The 20,174-nt window shown below is 40.7% G+C and overlaps 2 protein-coding genes across 9 annotated transcripts in view; both read right to left on the reverse strand.

Moving 5' to 3' along the window:
- ABCC12 (ATP binding cassette subfamily C member 12) overlaps window positions 1-8,568 on the reverse strand; it is an 89,602-nt gene extending 81,034 nt beyond the window's left edge. For all 5 annotated transcript variants that reach the window (XM_045442653.1, XM_045442654.1, XM_045442652.1 and 2 more), the window contains exon 1: window positions 8,407-8,568. The gene's annotated coding sequence lies outside the window, so the exon portion shown is untranslated. The remainder of the gene's footprint in view (window positions 1-8,406) is intronic.
- An 8,341-nt stretch (window positions 8,569-16,909) lies between these two features.
- The window catches only part of ABCC11 (ATP binding cassette subfamily C member 11), a 70,290-nt gene continuing 67,025 nt past the window's right edge, over window positions 16,910-20,174 (reverse strand). For all 4 annotated transcript variants that reach the window (XM_045442659.1, XM_045442658.1, XM_045442657.1 and 1 more), the window contains 2 exons: window positions 17,515-17,679; window positions 16,910-17,387 (listed from right to left, as the gene is read on the reverse strand). In XM_045442659.1, the coding sequence (XP_045298615.1) occupies window positions 17,295-17,387; window positions 17,515-17,679 (258 nt within the window). In that variant the 3' untranslated portion in view covers window positions 16,910-17,294. The remainder of the gene's footprint in view (window positions 17,388-17,514; window positions 17,680-20,174) is intronic.

Below are 20,174 nucleotides of genomic sequence, written 5' to 3' on the forward strand. Positions count from 1 at the left end.
CAACAATGTAAGTATACAGTCAAATACAGAATACTCTAATACTGTATTATGGTAGTCTGTTAACAATTCTAATATAAAGGTTAAAAGACAATAATTTTTAATAAGTAAACAATATAAAAAGACAAGTTGTAACACCAGAAGCATAAAAGGGGGTGAGTAAAAGGGTAGAGTTTTTGTATGCGATCAAAATTAAGTTGTTGTTAACATAAAATAGACCATCATATCTATAAATTTCTTTATGTAAGCCTTAAGGTAACCACCAAACCTACAGCAGATTCAATAAAGAGAAGGGAATCAAAGCATACCACTATGAAAATCGTCAATTCACAATGGAAAGTAGCAAAAGAAGAAGAAAGGAATGGGGGACCTACAAAACAGCCAGAAACAATAAGATGGCATTAATAAATCCTTACCTATCAATAAACATGTGAAATGCAAAGAGATTAAATCCTTCAATAAAAAGGCATAGAGTGGCTGGCTGAATGAAAAAAATAAGACCCAACTACATGCTACCTATAACAGACTCACTTCAGCTTTAAAGATACACATAGGCTCAAAGTGAAGGGATGGAAACATGCAAGTGGAAACCAAAAGACAGCAGGGGCAGCTATACTTATATCAAACAAAATGGATTCTAAGAAAAAAAAACCATCAACAAGAGACAAAATCACTACACAATAATAAAAGGATCAAGTAATCAAGAATATATAACAATCATAGATGATAGATAAATAGATAGATAAATTATAGACATCTTTTAATGGTGGAGCACCTAAATATATTAAACAAACACTAATAATAAAATATTAGTAGGTGACTTTAATACTCCATTTTCAACATTAGCTATATCATCCAGGCATAAAATCAATAAGGAAACACTAGAGTTGAGCTACACTTTAGACCAAATGGGCCTAACAAACATATACAGAAAATTCTATCCAGAAAGAGTAGAACATGTGTTCTTCTTCTCAGGAACACATGCAACATTCTCCAGGATAGATCATGATAGGTTACAAAACAAAGCTTAGCAAATTTAAGAATATTGAAATCATACCAAGTATTTTTTCTGACCACAATTGTATGAAACTAGAAATCAATAACAAAAAAAGGATGGGAAGTTCACAAATATGTGTATATTACACAACATATTTCTGACCAGACAATGAGTCAAAGAAGAAATCAAAAGGAAAATTTTAAAAATATCTTGAAATAAATAAAAGTGGAAACATGACATACCAAATTTGTGGGATGCAGTAAAAGTAGTCCCCAAATGGAAGTTTATAATGATAAATGCCTACATTAAGAAAAATAAAAGGTTTCAAGTAAATAACCTAAATTTACACTTCAATGAACCAAAAAATGAAGAACAAACCAAGCCCAAAGTTAGCAGAGGGAAATAAAACAAAGAACAGAAATAAATGAACTAGAGAATAGAAAAACAGTAGAAAAGATCAATGAAACTACAACTGGTTTTTTTTTTTGAAAAAATAAACAACTGACAAATCTTTAGCTAGACTAAGAGAAAAAAAGAGAAGACTCATAAAATTAGAAAGAGTAGACATTGCAACTGATACCACAGAGATATAAATGATCATAAGAGGCTACTAGAACAAATGTACATCAACAAATTGGATAACCTAGAAGAAATTGATAAATTCCTAGAAACACACAACTCACCAAGACTTAATAATGAAGAAATAGAAAATCTGAACAGACCAATACAATAAGAAGATTGAACTAGTAATCAAAACTATCCCCAAAAAAGAAAATCCCAGACCAAATTGTTTCCCCAGCGAATTCTACAAAACATTTACACAAGAATTAATGCCAAAGCTTCTCAAACTCTTCCAAAAAATTGAAGAGGAGGAAATATCCCCAAACTCATTTTATGAGACAAGCATAATCCTGATAGCAAAGCCAGATAAAGACATAACAAGAAAACTACAGGCCAATACCCTAATGAATATAGATGCAAGTATTCTCAACAAAATATTAGCAAACTGAATCCAACAACACATTAAGAAATCATATACCATGATCAAGTAGAATTTATCCCTGGGATGCAAGGATGCTTCAACATATGCAAATCAACAAATATGATACACTTCATTCCTAGAATAAAAGATACAAATCATATGATCATCTCAATAAATACAGAGAAATAATACATCTAATACATTAAGATACATCTTAAGAGATACAGAAAAATCAGTTGATAAAATACAACATGTGTTTATGGTTAAAAAACACTCTCAACCAATTGGGTATAGAAAGAATATGCTGTCACATAATAAAGGGCATATATGACAAGCCTATACCTAACATTATACTCAATGATGAAAGTTTGAAAAGTTTTCATCTGGAATCAGGACCAAAACAAAGATGCTCACTCTTACCACTTTTATTCACACAATAACACACATAAAATGTAAACCACAGCATAGTATCAGCCATAGGGAAAAACATACACACACAAAAATAAAACCAAGACTTAAAGCTAAGAATTCAATCAAAGAAATAAAATGGAGCATTGAATAGTAGATTAACCCAAAAAGATAGGCAAAGAGAAACAGAAGAATATAAAACAGAGGGATAAGTGGAGGATAAATAGCAAGCTGATAGACTTAAATCCAACCACATCAATATTTACATTAAATATAAATGGAGTAAACACTTCAGTTAAAAACTAGAGACTGTCAAACTGGAGGTAAAAGCAAGACCCAATGATATGCTCCCTACGAGAGATGGTTTTTAAGTATAAAGACATAAATAAGCAATTCACAAATGAGCCAAATAAACAGGCACAGAAATGCTCAATCTCTGAGTATCAGGGAGGTATGTATTGAAGCCACAATCACAATAAAAGCTACTTCTCATTCTTCAGATAAGTAATATTTAAAAGTCTGAAATGTTTAACTCTTGGCATATATATGGATCACAGTAGCTCTTAAACCCTGCTGACAGGAGTATAAATTGTACAATTAATTTGCAGAGCAATTTGGCATTATCTGATCAAGTTCAAGATTATTTTACTAACATAGCCAGCAATTCTCCTCCTTAGCTATATAAATAGTCAGAACCAATTCTGTCTATTCAAGGAATCACATACAGAGTAGCCACAAACTTTGTATGCTTCTTTTTATTGTACTTACAAATTCTCCTACCTCTGCTAGCCTCTTTTCAGTCATATTCACTAATGTCAACATTGAATTTCAATCTCAAAAAACACAAGCAAACAATCCACAGAAGACAGAACCTCATGCAAAAATATCTCAGTGGCCCCTCTATAGAAATATTTGTAGCATCTCTGTAATATGTTGAATATTCATCAATAGGAAAATGGGTGTGTTGTTTAATATGAATAATGTATATTACTATTAAAAAATAAAAATGAATGTCAATCCACACATCAATCCATGTGAATATTCCATGTGATAAATTGAAAGGGGAAAAAGCATTGCAAGAAAATACATACACTATGATAACCATTTGTGAAAAGTTCACATACTTGCAAAACAATATATTCATTTACTGATAATTATATTTGTAGGAAAATTCCACTCTTCCAAGTAACTCTGATTGCTTTTATTGGAGAATAGTATTAGAAACTAAGATACAGGTACTAGGTGTATTCTTTGCTACTGGGATGTTGATATGATGGGATGAGGAGGGCACTTTACATCTGTTGTCTTCCTCCCCAAAACCCATAATTCCAGTCTAATCATAGGAAAAATATTAGACAAATCCTAACTGAGGGACATTTTACAAAATACCTGACCAGTACTACTTAAAACGGTCAAGTTCATCAAAAAACAAGGAAAACCTGAGACAATGTCATAGCCAAGAGCCTAAGAAAATGTGATAACTAGGATCATGGGGGAGAAAAAAGGAACGTTAGGCAAAAACTAAGGAAAGCTAAATTAAGTATGGATATTAGTCAATAATGGTATGTCAATGTTTGTTCATTGATCTTAACACATATGTAAGGTATTAACATTAATGTAAGATGCAAAAACAGGGGAATGCTCTATATTATTTTCACAACTTTTCTGTAACCTAAAGTTGTCCTTAAAAAATAGTTTACTTTTTTAAAATTAGTGAGAAAATATACACCAATTTCAAGATGATGGCTACATCTGGTGGCAATGAGATCTGGAAGTTATACAGGGATTGCCCCATGACTTTGTAATATTTAATTGTATATTTAAGAATGTAAACACTGGAGGGTCACCTGGGTGACTCAGTTGATTAAGAGGCCCAACTCTTGATTTTGTTTCAGGTCATGATCTCACAGTCATGAGATTGATCACCACATCAAGCTCTACACTCAGCTTGGGATTCTCTCTCTCCCTCTCCCCCAGCCCCTCCCCCATGCTCTTTCTCTCTGTCTCTCAAAATAAATAGATAAACATTATTAAAAAAAAAGAATGTAAACCCTGGAATCAGGCTGTCTGTGTTTAGTGTCACTGAGTAATGCAGACCACCTGTGCTACCCAAGTTCTGAGGAAGGAGAGATCAGTACAGTGTGGGAGGAGGCTGAAGTTAGGGAGAACCTCTAATAGGAAGTGACACTGGAGCTTGGTGGCTAGACAAGAGAGGAGAGGCAAGGAAGAGAGTTTGAGAGAAAGCCCAGGTGAGGCATCCAGCTGATATGGGGTGTGTGGCACCTGCACAGTAGGGCTCTTAAGGGCACCATTGGGCAAGGGCTCTGGCAAGAGTCAAGAGAGACAACGGTGGGAACAGCAGTGAAGTGCTCTAGATCTCTTCCTAGACATCAGTCTCCTGGCCCCTGCATAGACCCAACCCAGGACAAAGTCCCCCCTCCCACCCTAAGGGCCTTCCCTTTGTGAGTGTACTGGAAAGTCTTTCACAGCTTCCTCTACCCAAAGAATCATGCCCCACCCCCACCCCTCAGCTTTTCCAGATTTGCTTCAGGAAGACAATGGAGGGGGATGCTCAGGGATGATCAAACTGAGAAAAGTAAAGAAAACTGGCCTCTCATCCTTGGATAGGCCCTTGGCTCCTTGAATAAATGTAATCCAGCTCTGGCCAGAGAGACAGGAGGAGGGAAATCTGGTCATGGGCATTATCTTGCATGCAGAGTCTTTCTAGCGCCTTCCTATCCTTCCTGTTGCTGTCACAATATGGGCATGAACAGCTAAGCTGGGTCACTGACCAGTTGTATGTGGCTTCCTACTGCCTCTGGGCCACTTCCCCTGCCTGCAGTCCCCTGAGGGCTGCACAGAAGGTTAGTCTGAGCAAAGCAGAGGTAGAAAGCAGAGTAGCTGATAGAGAAGAAAGAGCCCACTACAAGTTCTGAAACCCAATTGAAATTATTTGGGGGAGAGAGAATCATAGAATCCAAGAATTAAAAGAATCCAAGAAGACATTAGCTATAGAAAACTCAGTGTCTTGAGTGAGAATTTCCTTCCGGCCAACCAGACCATGACTCAGCAAGCTTTGGCAACAGACCCTAGTCACTTCTCAAGAAGGCCCTCATGTGTAGTTCAGCAAACAGATAGCCTGAATCTAGTCATGAGGAAATTATCAGACAAACCCAAAGGAACATTCTACAAAACCCCTGGCCTGCACTCTTTAAAACTGTTCATATTATCAAAGACAAAGACAGGGGAGGATACATTCCAGACTAATGGCAACTGAAGAGACTTGACAGCTAAAAGCAATACACAACCCTGCATTGGATCCTGGACCAAAAAGAAAAAATTAAGGACACTATTTTGGGACAATTTGGGAAAGTAGAATATGGACTGTAGGGTACATAGCAGTATTATATCAAAGTAAAATTTTCTGATGTTGATAATTGTACAATTTGACAATTAATAATTGTGATAATTATGGTTATGCAAGAGAACGTCCTTATTCTTAGGAAGTATATACTAAAGCACTTAGAGATAATGGAGCAAAATGTCTGCAATTTACTCTCAAATGTGTCAGAAAAATAATAATTATGCACAGAGAATGTTAAAGCAAATGTGGCAAAATGTTAATTTGCAATTCGGAGTGAAGGGTAGTTAGAATTTCTTAGCGTTATTATTGTTATTTTTATGTAGTTTAAAATCATTTCAAAACAAAAAGTTAAACCTTTTCTAAAGAAATAGCCCTAAAGGGAATGAATTGTTTTCTTTCTGTGGAACTGAAAGTGATTTTCCTGCCAACAGTCGCTCTGCACTCAGGTGCCGCACAGGCTACATTTATGTCTCTTTATGCACCCTCAGATGCGTGAGGACAATCACTGTTTCTCTCTGCTCACCCCCAGAAACCCATCTGCAATTTCTCTCTTATCCAAACTAAATGGCCCCAGTCCCTATGATCAGGATCCTCTCCCTAAGAGTGTGGGCTTCACCATCCATGGAGAATGCTTACTATGACCTTTATAATTTTTCTCACTTTCCTAAAGGCAAAGAATCCTGACAGCAAGCTGTCATCAGCTTGTATTAAGGGTTCCGGACTCCAAGATGCCAAACACAGGAGACCAGGCCTCCCTGGCCTTGTTCAAGTAATCAGAGTGCGTAGGAAACTGGTGCTGGGAGGTAATTTCCTTGAGCACTCCACAGGGAATGTGGAGTTATGATTACCTAAGACGGCTTGGAAGCATTGCAGCAAGAATGGCACCTTGCTAAATTTGGCAGCCCCAGAGGGAAAATGAGACTTTTTAAATCAGGAAGTCTGCTTTGGCTAACGTCTCTATCCCCGTCTGTCATGCTATCCTCTGCCAGGAGCGAGGAGCTGCCTGGAGTGGCAAATCTGCTTGCTGGCAGCCAGAGGGTGGGGGTGGGCCCTGATAGGAGCTGACAGGAGTAGAGACCCGGCCGAGCCAGGGCCCCTGCAGCCACCATGACTCTGTTCCTGGCAGCTTTTCTCCACTCAGAGCATCTGAGGGTTGGCAGGGGATGGGAAAAGGTCCCTGGTGCATCCCTCTGCTTTCTGGCAGGACATCCCCAACCTGACCTCAATGGGCCTGACAAGGCAGAAGCAGGAAGGTCTCCATTTAGAGCAGGGGACACAAACTGGTGGGTTATGGACCACATACAACTTCAGGTCTGCTTTATTTGGTCTGCACAGTTTAATTTTTCTGAATTTGAATTAGCAGGTAACATATTAAAAAAAAAAAAAAGGCCCTGGCTTGTGACAAAATATCAGAGAGCTCTCTATGCTTGTGTGGCCACAATCACCTCACACTGAGCAGCAGCAACCATTTTCTGGCAGGGCAGACATGCTCTAGTTTGCTGCAATCACTACCTCTCCTTATTGCCTCCCTGACTCCAGGGATCTGGGGAACTCTGCCTTTATCCTCACATTGGCACTGCAATTTCCTTATAGTGGATTCATTTTTCCTTATCCTTGCTCTCCAAAGGGGGAGAGTGAAAGATAGCTACAGGGCATTTCAAGTAGCAATATTTTCCACACCTACTCACTTTGCTCAATTAAATTCCATTTCTGCCTCTCTAACCCAGAAAATTAACAAGTAATTATTCTTGTTTGAGAACTGGATTCTGTTTTCCTTGGTGCCCATAATGGAAGTCTTTCCTTAGGACTCCCTGCATCAATCAAATGCAGATACCCTGTTAATCATAAAATCCTTCCGAGATAAGAGATCGTGCCCCCTGTGGCTTTCTTGATAAATCCATTCTTAATTTCAAGCCACCAAAATTACCAAGATCCAATGGTCCCATGCCCTCTCCCCAGCTCCCATAGCCCTTTCCTCCAGGCCCTGACCAGCCTCCAGCTCAGAGGAGAAACTCTGTCCAGTTGTCCCAGCACTCAAGTGGGTAGCCAGACCCCCAAGAAGGGACTGTTATTGGGAGAGAGAGGAAGGAAATTGAGAGGGAGCAGAAGAAAGCACACAAGGGTGAGAGGATGCAAAGCCTGGGGTGCAGAAATGAGGGCAGAGGCTTTGCCCAAGGCTTCTCATTTCCAGAAAGCCCCACACAGTGGCCTGTGATGATATTTCCAAGTGAGGTCTCCCATTCAGTCACAGAGATATTCTGACAACATGGAAGGACAATGATAACTCCCATTTTGGATCTGTTTGAACCACACAGGAATGCACCATGAATTTAAGTTTCTTTAAAACAGTAAGTCCTGTAATAAAATTGTGAATACTACAGTGTGTATATGGGTGTGTTAAAATACTTCATTTATTCAGTGTAGGCTTTTATGTATCACAGATTTGGATACCCTGGCTTGGCATTTCTTTTTCTTTTACATACCAGGGGGGTCCAAAAATGGAAGAGCCCTAAGCCTCCCCTCTGCTCTGGGATGCCCTCGGTCCCTGCTTATTCTTGCGTGGGCAGCCACAGTTTGATGTGGTGTCACTCACCACAGCCAGTCCTGGGGATGGAGACAAGGGCACCCAGGGCTGATTGCTAGAGAGAGAAGTTTTACCTGGGCAGGAAACACTAGCGTCCTGAGGAGGAATGGATGAGGAGGAAGGGTCCAAAGTCATGAGGCTCAGCAGGTACTGCCTGCTGCCTGTTGTCTGAGTCTTCTTTCCACAGACTTTAGATTTGGCTTCCCTGTCCCACCTGTCTGGAGCCCTCCTCTCCAACTGCCCCATTCAACTGTCGCTCCCACCATGCCTATGGAGGGAACTCTGAGGGGCCAACATTCCCTCTGTCATGTTAAAGGGCACTGCCGCCTCCCCAGATGGACTTGTAGTCCCATCCTACTCTTTCACTGACGGCCAAGTTCATGCAGTGTGCTTGCAAGGCCACCCTTCCAAGCCTGTCATATCACAGCTTTGTATCAATAAAAGAAAAAATGCCCCCCACTAGCCCCATTCTACAAGTGAGGAGAATAAGGAATAGAGAACTTCCATGACTGGCCTGGAGCAAGGATGAGACCAGAGGCCAAGTCTCCTGACTCCCAGTCAGGACCTCTCTCCCAAAAGGCATGCATTTCCCTCTCTGAGCTCCTGCAAAGATGAAGCAACTCTGAGGTCAAGAGATGGGGGGGTGCGGGGGGCGTGGATCTGACTTTCAAAACAGAGAAAATCTCATTCATGTATTCTCCACTCAGTTAACCAAACATAAAAGGTGTTTTGACCTCTTTTTTTTTTTTCTTGAATTACAAGAAAAGTAAGTCAGAAACTGACCCTGACTGCTGATTCTTACATATGAAATTTCCTGTTTATCTCACTCGCGGCTTTGCAAACTCTGGAGTGCAGGTCTTTTCCAGCATCTTGAGATCCTTCAAGTGCCTGGCCATGGGGCCTTGCTCAGAGCTGGCTGAAGGATTCCATGGTGGCCAGGGAATGGCTGGGAGCAGGCAAATCTCTGAATTCAGAAATAACACATCTTGATTCATTTTTAAGAATCATTTAGACACCTTAGAAGACTTCCTCCACCTAACTCCCACAGATTTTATGTCACATTCTACTATAGTATTCCAACCCTGCCAGAAGCCTCTTCCTACTCTTATCCTGGTCAATCCCTCCCCCTGCTGGCTGTTTCTGGCTCCTCCACCTCCTGGGATATAGTTCTCAAAGGAGGCTGCCGCCCCCCAACAGGGTACTTCACTTCGTGCCCAAAAGGGAGGTAGGAAGTGGGGAGGGTCTGTACACAGGTTGCCCTGTAGAAAAATAGATCCCCAAGGAAGGTTCCCTGGCCTCGGGGTTGGGCTGCCTTGCAGAGGCTCCCTTTGTGCAGGTCTATGTTCCCTTTTGTTTGTCTCCATTCCTTCCTCCATAAATGCAAATCACTGCTAATAATATCACTTGACATTTGTAGAGCCCTTTGTGTGTCATGAAGTTCTTCTTCCTTTTTATCACTTGATCTTCACAACCACCCCGGGAGGTCTCCGAAACACAGCCTAGACTTACTTTCACAATTTCCAAACCGATTTGAATGCTGTCAAGTTCATTGCAGATTGATGAGTGGTTCTTCTCCAAGTTCGTAGAAGGTCTGGCAGAGATGGATCTCTACTGGGACACAGTATTTTGATACTACATAGAGACGATTGTTTGGCCTGTCAGGCAACAGAGTGAAATGATGGAGGGGGGTGTGCAGTCTCTGCCCAAGGGGGCCTGAAGAAACGAGCAGACAAGCCCCTGTCCCAGGCAGCGCATACACCCTGGAAGGCCAGCCACTGAGTAGGGCATAGACACCCCCGCCCAGGGATGAGGGGGGCAGGAGAACCCTTTGAAGTACAGGAAGGAAATATTAGAAATCCTTTCTATATTTTTCTGCATCATTATACATTTTTATTTTTAGTGTTTATTCATCTTAGAGAGAGAGAGCAGGGGAGGGGAGGGGCAGAGAAAGAGGGAGACACAGAATCTGAAGCAGGTTCCAGGCTCTGTGCTGACAGCTCAGTGGGGCTTGAACCCATAAGCCGTGAAATCATGACCTGAGCTGAAGTCAGATGCTTAACCTACTGAGCTACCCAGGTGGCTCCCTGCATCATTATTAAAATGGTACTTTTGTGTATGAATATAATGGGACAGTGATATACATGCATATGCTGCACATCATTTATAAATAAATATATATGCATGTATCAGGAGTCTGTGTGCCCAAATACCGATGGTGGTGCTGGATGGAAAACTTCAGAAACACTCCTCTTGAGAATTTCCCCAGCTCTTTATTCCAAAGCAAATCTCTGTCTGAAATTCTCCCTATTCTACCTTTATCAACATGTCTTCAATAAACAATAAAAGACATAAGCTCAATCAACCTTAAAAACATTTTTGTAAATATTTTTTTACAATATATACATACATATAGGTGTATATACAGATATAGGTAGATAATAGATGATAGATGATTGATAGATTGATAGATATACACACAGAAATCAATGCATGGTGTTACAGAGTCAGTATAGTGTTATAGTGTTATATAGTCAGTAGAGTGGTTAAGAATAAAAACTCTGGAATCAGATCTGAGTTCAAACCTCTAAATTTCAATTTCTCCAACTACAAAATGAGAACACTAACTTCAAAGCATTGTAAGTTAATTGAGGATTAGGTAATGTAAGGAAAGTGCTGAATACAGTGTCTTACCCATTGTAAACACTCAATACATGGTAACTATTATTTGTAAATAATAATTTTTTTTAGTTAGCAGGATCTCAGGAGAAATAAGCATCCTATCTTCTGGGTCACTGTTGGAATCTGTCCAGTGGAAGACACACTGGAATCTGTCCAGTGACACAACAAAGGAAAGGGTTTGGGTTTTTTATTTTTGTTTTTTTGCCTTATGAACTAAGGAAAGAGTTATAGGAGGAAGACCAGACAAGGTTGATGTCAAATGAATCTGGGAAGTAATTTAGAATTTGAATGGGCATTTCAAACAAACATAGGTTAGTGAAGCAGAAACGCATGAACAGGCTCCCCAAGAAAGGATGAAACATGCTCTTGGGCAGAAAACGGGAGTTCTGGCCTCCGCTTCATCACTTAGATCTTAAAGCCCTGAGCAAGCCCTGAGTAAGCCCCTTGGCTCAGAGCTGAGCCTGTGAACACAAAAGCCCACACACGGGAAAGGTGGCCCTTCCTTCTCCGGACCAGGAAAACTTGGCTTTATTGTGAACAACTTAATTTTTTTTCTTTAAATGATTGAATTGTGAAGATCTTGTAATACATCTTTCCTTCCTCTCACTAACCATTAAGGAGATCAGAGTGAAAACTTTCAGCTATCTCTAATGGTATACAGCCTTATGGCATGCATTAGTGGGAAATGATGTCCGTGGAATGCTCTGTAATGCTCTGTAAGCTCTAAATCATGAACCAGGCACAACCCCAGGATCATGAGGTGAAGAGGTGGGGAGCATTTCAATGAGTGCCAAATGGGACTGGGGCCCTCATATTGGAACAGAAACTTCTGGATCAGTACAATCATTGCTAGAATTCAGCTCAGATTACAAAGCTCTCAGGAACCAAAGATCTGGCAAGAAATATCATTATTAAGACAGAAAATTGGGGCACCTGGGTGGCTCAGTCGGTTGAGCATCTGACTTCGGCTCAGGTCATGATCTCACAGTCCGTGAGTTCAAGCCCTGTGTCGGGCTCTGTGCTGACAGCTCAGAGCCTGGAGCCTGCTTCAGATTCTGTGTCTCCCTCGCTCTCTGCCCCTCCCCTACTCATGCTCTGTCTCTCTCTCAAAAATAAATAAACATTTAAAACAGAAAATTGTACTTTTCTTCTCTGTAATGAGAAATGGTTTTGCCATGATACTGCACACACTTGCTGCAATGGTGGCCAGAAGTCGGTAAGGGTAGACCAGCTATCAGAACTAGGAGTTCTGCAAAGGGACCAGTGCATCCATCCTCTGCCCACGCTATTATCTCTTAACTACAGAGAACAAACTAATGGTTACCAAAGGGGAGGTGGGTGAGAGTACGGGGGAAATAGGTGATGGGGATCAAGGAGTACACTTGTCATGATGAACACGGGGTAATGTATGAGAGTGTTGCATCACTATATTGTACACCTAAAACTAATACTACACTGTATGCTAACTGGAATTAAAATAAAAACTTAAAACAACAACAATCAATTAATTTAATTAGGGACTCAAATTTAAAGAAAAAAAAAAAAAACCTGGGCACCAAAAATACTCTGGTCTCCTCTCCACCGGGATGTAATTGAAAATACATATAACAGCAAACCATTAAATAAATATAAGGAAGTGGAACCAAGTTCTACATTCTCTCATGACAATTATTTTTGCATTGTTTCTGAAATATCAAATATCAATTTCTAAAATTTTATTACAAAATAGTTCAGATGCCCAAAAATATGTATTTAAGAATTAAAGAAAACAAAGTCATATACTTTTTTAAATATAATTTATTATCAAATTGGCTTACCCACTGCTCATCCCAACAAGTGCCCTCCTCAATGCCCATCACCTATTTTCCCTCTCCCCCACCCCCATCCACCTTCAGTTTGTTCTCTGTTTTTAAGAATCTCTTGTGGTTTGCTCCCCTCCCTCTCTGTATCTATTTTTCCCCCTCCCTTCTCCCATGGACTTCTGTTAAGTTTCTCAAGATCCACATATGAGTGAAAACATATGATATCTGTCTTTCTCTGGTTGACTTATTTCACTGAGCATAATACCTTCCAGTTCCATCTATGTTGTTGCAAATGGCAGGATTTCATTCTTTCTCATTGCCAAGTACTATTCCACTGTATATATAAGCCACGTCTTCTTTATCCATTCATGAGTCGATGGGCATTTAGGCTCTCTCCAAGATTTGGCTGCTATAAACATTGGGGTACATGTGCTCCTATGCATCAGCACTCCTGTATCCCTTGGGTAAATTCCTAGTAGTGCTATTGCTGGGTTGTAAGATAATTCTATTTTTAATTTTTTGGGGAGCTCCACGCTGTTTTCCACAGCAGCTGCACCAGTTTGCATTCCCACCAACAGTGGAGGAGGGTTCCCGTTTCTCCACATCCTCGCCAGCATCTGTAGTTTCCTGAGTTGTTCATTTTAGCCACTCTGACCAGTGTGAGGTGGTATCTCAGTGTGGCTTTGATTTGTATTTCCCTGATGATGAGTGATGTTGAGCATCTTTTCATGTGTCTGTTGGCCATCTGGATGTCTTCTTTGGAAAAGGGTCTATTCATGTCTTTTGCCTATTTCTTCACTGGATTATTTGTGTTTTGGGTGTTGAGGTTAGTAAGTTCTTTATAAATGTTGGATACTAACACTTTATCCAATATGTCATTTGCAAATATCTGTCCCCATTCTGTTGGTTGCCTTTCAGTCTTGTTGATTGTTTCCTTTGCAGTACAGAAGTTTTTATCTTGATGAGGTCCCAATAGTTCATTTTTGCTTTTAATTACCTTGCCTTTGGAGATGTGTTGAGCAAGAAATTGCTGCAGCTGAGGTCAAACAGGTTGTTGCCCAATTTCTCCTCTAGGGTTTTGATGGTTTCCCATCTCACATTTAGGTCTTTCAACCATTTTGAGTTTATTGTTGTGTATGGTGCAAGGAAGTGGTCTAGTTTCATTCTTCTGCATATTGCTGTCCAGTTCTCCCAGCACTATTTGCTAAAGAGACTGTCTTTTTTCCATTGGATACTCTTTCCTGTTTTGTCAAAGATTAGTTAGCCATACATTTGTGGGTCCAATTCTGAGTTCTCTATTCTATTCCATTGGTCTATGTGTCTGTTTTGTGCCAGTACCATACTGTCTTAATGATTACAGCTTTGCAGTAGAGGCTAATGTATGGGATTATGATGCCTCCTGCTTTGGTTTTCTTCTTCAATATTTCTTTGGGTTTTTGGGGTCTTTGTGGTTCCACACAAATTTTAGGATTGTTTGTTCTAGTTTTGAGAAGAATGCCAGTACAATTTTGTTTGGGATTGCATTGAATGTGTAGATTGCTTTGGGTAGTATTGACATTTTCACAATATTTATTCTTCCAATCCATGAGCATGGAATGTTTTTCCATTTCTTTGTGTCTTCTTCAATTTCCTTCATAAGTTTTCTATAATTTTCAGCATACAGATCTTTTACATCTTTGGTTAGGTTTGTTCTTAGGTATTTTATGGTTCTTGGTGCAATTGTAAATGGGATCAGTTTCTTTATTTCTCTGTTGCATCATTATTGGTGTATAAAAATGCAACGAATTTCTTTACATTGATTTTGTACCCTGACTTTGCTGAATTCATGTATCAGTTCTAGCAGTAACAAAGTCATATACTTAACCACTCAGCTTAGAAAATAAAATATTACCAATATTGTTAAAATACACATATAATTTTTCAAAAAGCTCTGTTTTATTGCTGCTTTGAGCCAGTGGTTCTCAAGTTTTGTGGCACGTTAAATTCCTAAAGCTTTACAAATCCCCAGTCTCAGTCTCCATTCTAAATCAATGAATCAAAACCTCAATTGGACATCAGTGTTTTAAAGATTCCTTAGGTCATTCCAATGTTCAGCCAGGGTTGAGAACCATTCCAGGAAGAGAGGCTGTTTCAGGGGAAGGTAAGATGGGGCCCTGAAGGCAGAGTGGAAATGGGCTCTTGCTTCTGTGCTCTACCTCAGGGGTCCACACTTCCCCTGGTGGACTTCAGTAGATCTAGATCTGAAACCTGCAGTCTCTCCTCTCATTTTTGGGAAGAGTCTGCCATCTGCTGGCCAACTTGAGGAAAATATGGTTGCTAAATCTGGCATTAGGGAAGTAGCATGGCAGAGTGGCACTCAGGTTATGGAGTTCCCTCTCACAAGTGGTGCATGCAGTTGTCCCATAGCAGCTCTGGGAGGGGGCAGAGCAGGGTGAATAGAGTCACTTTTAACTTGCAGATGAGCAGCTCTGTGACCCCAGCACTGCAATGGAGAGGAGCAGGAGGGGCTCCCAGGCACTCTTCAGAGCCTAAGAAGATAAAGGCAAGGGCAGAGGCGAAAGGGATAAACTGGGCAAAGGGATTTTTAAGAAAGAAAAGACACTCACCTGGGAATGGCCTTAAAAAGAGAAGCAGGGGCTACCTAAAAACCCCAGGAAGGGAATAGAAGGTGATGCATATGTGTCACTAACTCTGGGACTCAAGCTTTGTCCTCTGGTCCAAAGATTGCATCACCTTGTCACAGTTTTTTCTCATGGGGATTTGTTTGCTGTTCTCTCTGCCTAGAACACTCTTCCTTGCCCCAGCAAATGTTTGTTCAGTTTTCATGTCTCAGCAAACCACAATCTTGCTTCTACCCGAAAGCCTGCTCTAATTGTGCACATCTCCTGAACCTTGTCCTCGCCTCCTGCCACTCAGTTCTGGAACCATCTGTTTACTGTTCACTCTCATAAGATTCCAAATTCCATGAGCAAAGGGACATCATTACACCCACACTACCTACCCCAGGGCAAGAAACAGAGCAGGATATAATTGCTTACTGAGTCAACCTTTCTTTTTCTTTTTAATGTTTATTTATTTTTGATAGAGAGACAGAGTGTGAGCAGGGGAGGGGCAGAGAGAGAGAGGTAGACACAGAATCTGAAGCAGGCTCCAGGCTCTAAGTTGTCAACACAGAGCCCAATGCAGTGCTCAAACCCACGAACTGCAAGATGATGACCTGAGCCAAAGTTGGACATTTAACCTACTGAGCCACCCAGGTGCCCCATTGAGTCGATTTTTCGTTTGACCAAATCAAACACTATAATCTGAAAACAAAAAGGAAATACTTTGAAACATTTTGCTCCCACCAATGAGCTCCTCTTAGAGGTAAGTTGAAAATAATTACCTTTGCTATTGGAGGAGTCGGGAGATAAGTAATCTTTTTTCCAGTTGGCACATATTATAAACTAACCCTTTTTCCACCCGCTTATGCTCTAATCAGTAAATAAACATGGTAGACAACTACTATTTGGGGCCTGCCCAGCTTCTATATCCATTTCTCCTTCATGTAGTAAGAACACCCCAAATTTATTTTGGAGAAATAACCCCCTCCATTCTCAGTCCATATGATTCAGGGCAGCTGACCCCATCCCCAGGTCCAGGTGTGGACAGGTGACTTGGGCCTGAGCAGTCACTGTATCTAGCAGCCTAGCATGTGACTTGTTCAGGATGAGCACATGGCCCAAGTCGGCCCAATGAAATTTAGCCATGAAACTTTTCCTGGTATCATCTGGGGAAACTTCTTTCCAGGGTGCTAAGCTGGTAGGACGTGAGGCTAGCACTGTTGGCAGCCTTGCTACCACCATGAGGAGAGAGAAGGTCAAAGAGTAAGGCCATAAAAGAAGAGTATTACTGAGAGAAGAAGAGGCAGGTTCACAGGGCAGATGTCTTTTAGGTACTGGCTCCCAACCTAGAACTTTCTCTGGACCTTTTCATTACATTAACCAATGAAGTCCCTTTTCCAGAAGTCAGTTTGAGGGAATCTCTCTTCCCTGCAGCTGAATGGAGTACTAACAAAATGAATGGAGTACTTAACAAAAAAGCAGAATAGACAATGTAACTTTTTCTTTTGTTGTTTTTTTTTTTTTTTACAAAATCAATACAGCATTTTCAAAACTTTTCACACAGATCCAGAAACCATAATAAAGTTTCACATTATTATGAAATTACTCAACATATCAGCTAAAAAGAGGCACATGATGCTTTGTCCACATGGTCTCAAATGGTGTGCGGGGGTTCTCAGGTCTGGGGAGCCACAGAGTGGCCTATTCCAGGTTTTGCTCCCCTCAATCTTCTTTTCTGTCCCATTACCAGCACCCTTGAGCATGTTTCAGCCCTGCTTTCAAGAGAAGTAGCCATCTCTACACAAGAAGGTCATAGACAGCAGGCCTCACAGCTGCACTTGGCTGTGCCATCAGCCTCCACGCAGTCACCGGTCCTCTTTAGCTCAGTGAAGAATTGGCTGTTGCCAACAGGGAAGCAAACACAGACCCAGGCTTCTGCTGCAGGACCTCAGGCCTGTCAAACTCTACAACCTGGGAGAGTGAGAAAGGAGGAGAGGGGAGGGACACCACTGAGCTCAGCCTTGAAGGATCCAAAGGCCTCCTTGGGGTGCTAGCCTGAGCACCCGTCCTCCCACTGCCCCAGGGACTCAAGTCTCACCTTCCCGTTGCTCATGACCAGGATGCGGTCACAACTGAGCACAGTGGTGATGCGGTGTGCAATGACCAGCACTGTGCAGCCCTGGAAGGCTTCACGGATTATGTGCTGGATCAGGGTATCGGTTTCCACATCAATGGAGGCTGTGGCTTCATCAATAAGGATGATCTGGTGGACACAAAACAGGGGTGAAGGCAGCTTCCTCTGGCCCTGAGCCCTGGATCTAGACCTGGGTCTACCACTAATCCACTGAGTCCCTTAGCTGAAAGATGGAAAGATTTGGATTGAGTTTAAAACCTACTCTGAGCTCTAATTGTCCATTATGTTGAAGAGAATGTTAGGTCTTGACCAAAAGCTTTTTTTTTTTTTTGTAACCAGAGAATTAAGTTCTTGAAAATGAAAATGTCCCAGTCACAACTTCTTGTTTTATGAACTGCCTTCCTATTTGCCTGAATTAACACAGACCAGCATTTCCCAAAGGGAGGCATATGCACACCCTCGGATGGCACATGAGATGGTGTGGCTAGTATATGGGTAAACATTCTCTTTACTTTAACATTTTTTTTTATTTTATTAACCATATGCATTAGAAAAATATAACTAGCACAGAAATATGATTTCACAACTGTTACTGTATAGAATGAGGCTTTTTTGGTTTTATTAGTTTTTTTAGAGAGAGAGCGCATGCAAGTGGGCAAGAGAGGCAGAGAGAGAGAGACAGAAAGAGAATCCTAAGCAGGCTCCCACTCATCACAGAGCTGGACACAGGGCTTGATCTCACAACCCTCAGATCATGACCTGAGTTTAAATCAAGAGTTGGGACACAACTGACTGAGCCACCCAGGAGCCCCTAGAATAAGGCTGTTTTAAAAAAAATGGGGGGGGGGAGCATCGCAGATAAGTCAAAGGAGAGACTGTATGTAGATATGACAAAAGTCATAAAGTGATGACTCAAATTTGGGAAACAATATAGAGAAAGCAACTTTGGCACCAGTAGCCTAGAAACCATAAAATTAGAAACTAAGTGGTTAAGAAATTGCTACATGCATATTGCAAATTCTGTCTTTCATCTCTGCTAGAAAGAGGGGAATAGTTCTTCCTGTGAAACCTTCCCCCAAGCTTCCAACCCCACTGAGCTTTGCCTGCTTTTCTTCTTCTTTTTTTTTTTTTAATTTTTTTTATGTTTATTTTTGAGACAGAGAGAGACAGAGCATGAATGGGGGAGGGTCAGAGAGAGAGGGAGACACAGAATCCGAAACAGGCTCCAGCCTCTGAGCGGTCAGCACAGAGCCTGACGCGGGGCTGGAACTCACGGACCACGAGATCATGACCTGAGCCAAAGTCGGACGCTCAACCTACAGAGCCACCCAGGTGCCCCTGCCTGCTTTTCTTCTTAATTGTCATTTAAGTTCTAGTTAGTTAACATACAGTGCAATATTGATTTCAGGAGTAGAATTCAGTGATTCATCACTTACATACAACACTCAATGCTCATCACAAGTGCCCTCCTTAATACCTTATGCCCCATCTAGCCCATCCCCCATCCACATCCCGCCATCAGCCCTCAGTTTGTTCTCCATCATTAAGAGTCTCTTATTGTTTGTTTCCCTCTCTCTTTACCCCTCCCTTTCCCATGTGCTCATCTGTTTTGTTTCTTAAATTCCACATGAGTGAGGTCATGTGGTATTTGTATTTCTCTGACTGACTTACTTCGCTTAGCATAATACACTCTAGCTCCATCTACATCATTATAAATGGCAAGATTTCATTCTTTTTGATTGCTGAGCAATACTCCAATGTATATATATATATATATATATATACCAAATCTTTACCCATTCATCAGTTGATGGACATCTGGGCTCTTTTCATAGTGTGGCTATTGTTGATAAAGCTGCTATAAACATGGGATACATTTATGCTTTCAAATCTATATTTTTGTATCCTTTGGATATATGTGTACATATGAGTACCTGTGTGTGACATAATTTGAGAAAATTTGCTCCTGACTAGCACAGGTAGGTTCCTCAAAAAGTTAAAAATAGAACTACCTTATGATCCAGCAATTGCACTACTAGGTATTTATCCAAAGGATACAGAAGGGCTGAAGGGGCACATGTACCCCAATGTTTATAGCAGTGCTATCAACAATAGCCAAACTATGGAAAGAGCTCAGATATCCATCAACCAATGAATGGATAAAAAAAGATTTGGCATATATATATATATATATACACACACACACACACACACATATGTATTTATATTTATATTATATATTTATATATATTTATATTTACATAAATATTAGCCATCAAAAAGAATGAAATCTTGCATTTATAGTGATATGGATGGAGCTACAGAGTATTATGCTAAGTGAAATAAATCAATCAGAAAAAGACAAATACCATATAATTTCATTCATATGTGGAATTTAAGAAACAAAACAGGTGAACATAGGGAGAAAAAAATAAAGAGAGGCAAACCAGAAAATAGAATCTCAACTATAGAGAGCAAACTTGAGGGTTGCTGGAGGGGAGGTTGGTAAGAGGATGGGTTAAATGGGTGATGGGTATTAAGGAGGGCACTTGTCACTTGTGGTGAGAACTGGGTGTTGTATGTAAGTGACGAATCACTAAATTCTACATCTGAAACTTTAATTA

Source organism: Leopardus geoffroyi, chromosome E2 (genome assembly GCF_018350155.1).
Source record: "Leopardus geoffroyi isolate Oge1 chromosome E2, O.geoffroyi_Oge1_pat1.0, whole genome shotgun sequence".
Classification (NCBI taxonomy): Eukaryota; Metazoa; Chordata; class Mammalia; order Carnivora; family Felidae; genus Leopardus; species Leopardus geoffroyi.